The 4,683-nt window shown below is 47.4% G+C and overlaps 1 protein-coding gene across 1 annotated transcript in view; it reads left to right on the top strand.

Annotated features, from left to right (window-relative positions):
• Positions 1 to 4,683, top strand: part of Slc13a4 (solute carrier family 13 member 4) — a 42,023-nt gene that overhangs the window by 6,438 nt on the left and 30,902 nt on the right. The window contains 4 exon segments of the mRNA XM_028768416.1: position 120; positions 194 to 246; positions 249 to 377; positions 2,396 to 2,524. Of these exon segments, the coding sequence (XP_028624249.1) occupies position 120; positions 194 to 246; positions 249 to 377; positions 2,396 to 2,524 (312 nt within the window).

Below are 4,683 nucleotides of genomic sequence, written 5' to 3'. Positions count from 1 at the left end.
CTCTCTCTCTCTCTCTCTCTCTCTCTCTCTCTTCTCTCTCTCTCCTCTCTCTCTTTCTCTCTCCTTGTCACTTAAATTAGGGCCCTGTAAAGTAACCAGGATAAGGGCATCCCAGTGAGGGTCAGACCCCATTCTGCCATTTAATTCTAACCCTGGAATTAAAACTCTTCCTCCTGTCTCTTTACCACAAAAGGGGAAGTGGGATTTTACTTCCAGTGGGAAATTTTCAGATTTCCCACTTTCCCATCTCACTCAGATGGACGGAATTCTATTTCCATGGTAGAAGGATATTCCTGTGGCTTCAGGTCACAGGCACAGCTTCCAAGGACAAGGAGCAGGAGGAGGCCATCTCTCTAAACTGCATCCTTCTCCAAAAGGTATCACTTCTATTATGTTATCAGCAATTCCGAAGTCTTATCTCATCTGACCCTTTGACCCTAGAGGAAGTCTCAGTGGGAGCAACAGTCAACAGTGGGATCATTTCCCGTTTCCTAAAGCCAACCTTCCATAATCCATGACTATCGGGAGGGAGCAAGGTCCCTTCTGGCAAAGACAGCTAAAAGCTCCTGCTGCCCCTCATCGGTCCAGGATGGGAGCAAGGTCTGTCCTACTCCTTGGTGGACAAACAGACTGGAGCCGGGCCAAACCTGCTCCCAATCCTAAACATTGACAGAGGAACAGCTGGCTTGGGTTCTCTAGTCATTTTCCTCTCTGCACCTCGGAATGTTACATTTGTTAAGATCTCAGACAGCAACTTCCCCCATGAGTAAACCTCTAGGCTTCTTCAAGATCACTCCTAACACCCTTCATCCAGTCAGCATTGCAGGAAGCTAAGGCCAGGAAGGGTGGGGTTTTGATTAAAAAAAATGTATTTATTCACCCTCTGCACTCTTTGGTTGCACAGTGTGGTTTTTGATGAGTTGAGGGAAAGCTGGTAAATATTCCAGATTTCCCACCCTTCCATTCCACACAGATGGATGGTATTCTATACCCTTTGTAGGAAGATGTTTCTGTGGCAACAGGCCATGGGCATGGTCTCCAAGGATGGTGAGCACCTTTTGGGGACTGTCATAACTCAGGGGAGGAGGTAATTCTGATAGCTAAGTGAGAAGAGACAAACAATACTACTAGGCACAATGCACCACACAGGAAGGCCAAAGAGCAAAGAGGGAGCCCATCCCAAGTGTCCTTAGAGGCAAGGCTGTGAAGTGACAAGTCCGGTCTCCCTCCTCTAAAATGAGCCTCTCGGACTGGGGACTGCTGCATGTCCCCCTACAGTCTTCACCAGATCCCCACCCCCAGGAAGAGTGCCACCACTCACTGCTAGTACACGGTATATGCTCAAGCTGAGAACTGAAGGGGAAAACAGCCAACAGTTCTTGCCTAACAGTTCTTTGGATTAACATCGAAGCCAGATGTGGTGATGCAAGCCCGGAGTCCTAGCTACTCCAGAGGTTGCCTCGGGGTGGGGGGGATCACCTGAACCCAAGAGTGAGATCTGCCTGGCAACACAGCAAGACCCTGTCCCTCAAAACCAAAACCAAACCAAACAAAAAACAAAACAAAACAAAACAAAACCTACTGAATTAAATGTTTTGAATTAATATTTTGAAGCAAGAGAGTTTAACTGTACTTTAAGATGGTGATGCCTGCTTATGTTTCAATGGAAATTTTAAATGTTAACATTAGAATGTAAATCCAATGATACTGGAGAAAGGATGGATTCCAGGCTGTGCTGGTCTCCCTAGAAGAGTCTTGAGGTAGAGGCCCACCCCAGAGACTATGAGAACACAGTATGGAGCCCACCCTGTGTGTTATTTTAAAACCTCACTTCTTACCAAACCACTTCCTTTCAGTGGGTATATACCAGATGCCCCCAAATCTTGACATATTGCAGACCTGGGTTGAAGTTTAGGATGACTGCCCTCATATCCCATATGTGTACCAATCATACACACACTGATCTATTTTCCACTACCCACAGGACCCTCCATTGTCTCAACAACTTGACTCAAATATGCACCACGTAAAGCTTTGAACTCCAGCTTAATAGTTTGCAAACCTAACCCCAAATGCTATGTTCAGTATCAACCATGACCCTCTACACTGTACTTTAAGAATCATCAGAGCTGGCACTCTATCAAAGCCCAGGGTTCACCTGGATATGTCATCCAACCACATACTCAACCCCGGGCCTCCCAGTGAGAAGCCATACTTTCACCTACAAAGGATGGCTGCTATCCTCATTGGCCAAAGTCAGCCTAGCCTCTCCCAGGACTGTATCCTGGCGTCCCCATGGGATCTAAGAGTCTATTGCCTTGGCCCTGGGTCTCCCTTGGAGTTTTCATGGCAGCAAGTGTCCCCATAACTAAGCACCTCTTTCCTTCCCTTCCAGGAAGCGGCGTGTGCTTACGTGTTGCTTGTGACTGCCGTGTACTGGGTGTCTGAGGCGGTGCCTCTCGGAGCTGCAGCCCTCGTGCCTGCCTTCCTCTACCCGTTCTTCGGTGTTCTCCGATCCAGTGAGGTTAGACCCCTCATGACCCAACCCTGTCCTCAGGTCTGCTGGACTGGTGAAGGAGGCCTCAGAGGACAGGAGATTCATGCGCACGTGATGGGAGGAAGAACCCCTGAGCACTAGGCTTTGTGTCTGCTGATCCAGACGCCGATTTCCTCCCCTTCTGCCCTTTCCCTCCAGCTCCTTTGAAGTGCTCAAAACTTACAACTTCCAGGAAGCCTTCCCTGACTAACCACAGACAACTGTTCCTTATATTTGAAGTTTTGTTTTTATTTTTAAGACAGGCTCTCATTATATAGCCTTAGCTTGCCTAGAACGCATTATATAGACCAGTCTGGCTTTGGACTCAGAGAGTTCCACCTGCTTCTGCCTCCCAAGTGCTGGAATTGAAGGCATGTGCCACTATGGCTTTCTGACTGTACCTCTGTCCTTCCGACTGCACCCACACAGTCAGGAGGCAGGACTCCCGTCTGGTGGACTTCCCTTCCTGTAATTGAGCTCACATGAAGGAGGTTCTCAGTTGTTGACAGAAGTTTTCTGTTTCCCTGTATGGTGGCTTCTTGCTCCTCTTCCTCTAAGACAAAAACCACACATTCCTGATTCTTCCTCCCCAACTCCAGATCACTGCTTGATCCCTTTGCCTGCAGCTAGCCTTCTCGGTTTACTTTATAGCATTTGGCAAAGCTCAGACTGAAACTGCTGGTGACAACCCCAGGTTGTGACCAAATATCATGGCAAAGCCTACATACAAACAGACAAACAAACAACAACAAAAAACCCTGCAGGGCGGGAGGAGGTGAACAGTGAGCCCCCTTCCTTATCATCTGACTCCAGTGGGGCTCTGATCTTCGCCTGGGGTGTCTGATGAGGAAGACTGAAGTGGGCAGGGAAGACACACAGGAGGTGAGCAGGGAGCAGATGCCTGAGTCCTTCTAAGAACCGGCACTCGCTGGTTACTTAATACAGAACTCTCAAGATTTCTAGGAAATGGGTATCAATGGCTCCGATCTCCACAGGAGGAAAGAGGCTTAGAGAATTAAAAGTACCCCAGTCGTACAGTAGAAAATAGCAGGCTGAACCTATGGCATTGCAGAGCCTGCTCTCTTTTTCGCTCTACCAGACAAAGAAAATTCCTAACATATATAGGCCTTTCATGGTATTATCAATTGCTAGGAATTGTGGGTATCTCTGTGCTATGGGGAAGAGTGAAGCTAGCCTATGGGCCGCCTTAACCTTGACCAACGGAACATTTTTTTTCTCAATTAGTCATTTATTCTGCTGGTTCTTTTTTATTATTAATTAAGTTATTTATTTACATTCTGACCACAGCTTCCCCTCCCTCCTCTCCTCCCAGGCCCTCCCTCGTTCCTCTCACCACCATTCACCCTTTCTCCCCTTCTCCTCAGGAAAGGAGCCTTGGCACATCAAGTCACACTAGGCTCATTTTCTTCTATTGATGCTAGACAAGGAGCCTAGTTAGGGCAAAGGGATCCAAAGGCAGACAAGGTAGTCAGAGATAGCCCCTGTTTTCACTGTAGGAGTCCCACATGAAGACCCAACTGCACAACTGTTACATATGTGCAGAGGCCCATCCCACGGATGACCTCTGACAACAGAGCATTCCTGAAAGTTCCCTTGATGGTAGTATTTGGTCACCAGTGAACAACTTCTCTTCCTATGGGACAAAACTGACTGGCCAGTTTTTGTTAGTTTGCCTTAGATTTATTTTTCCTTTTTCTATGAGGGGTCTAACAGTAGACATAGCCTAGGGAAGCTGTGGGCAGGTTTTTGTCCTTACAGAGATGCGTGTAACATGGATAGAAGAAGAGAGTACAGACGAAACCCCGTCAGTGAGGCAGTTTCTCCAACTCTCCCCTTTTTTTGTGAGTGAGGAGAGAGGGATTTCTTATCTGTGTCTAAAAGAACAATCAACCTTAAGGACAACTTTTCTCAGGAAAAGCGTACAAATTTGTTCTGCATGTTTCTTTTAAAAAGTGTGGAACCGCCGGGTGGTGGTGGCGCACGACTTTAATCCCAGCACTTGGGAGGCAGAGACAGGCGGATTTCTGAGATCGAGGCCAGCCTGGTCTACAGAGTGAGTTCCAGGACAGACAGGGCTACACAGAGAAACCCTGTCTCGAAAAAACCAAAAAAAAAAAAAAAAAAAA

This window comes from Grammomys surdaster, unplaced genomic scaffold, assembly GCF_004785775.1.
Source record: "Grammomys surdaster isolate TR1022 unplaced genomic scaffold, NIH_TR_1.0 186, whole genome shotgun sequence".
Lineage (NCBI taxonomy): Eukaryota > Metazoa > Chordata > Mammalia > Rodentia > Muridae > Grammomys > Grammomys surdaster.
The sequence above is the reverse complement of the archived record's forward strand: the minus strand, read 5'-3'. Positions and strand labels throughout refer to the sequence as shown.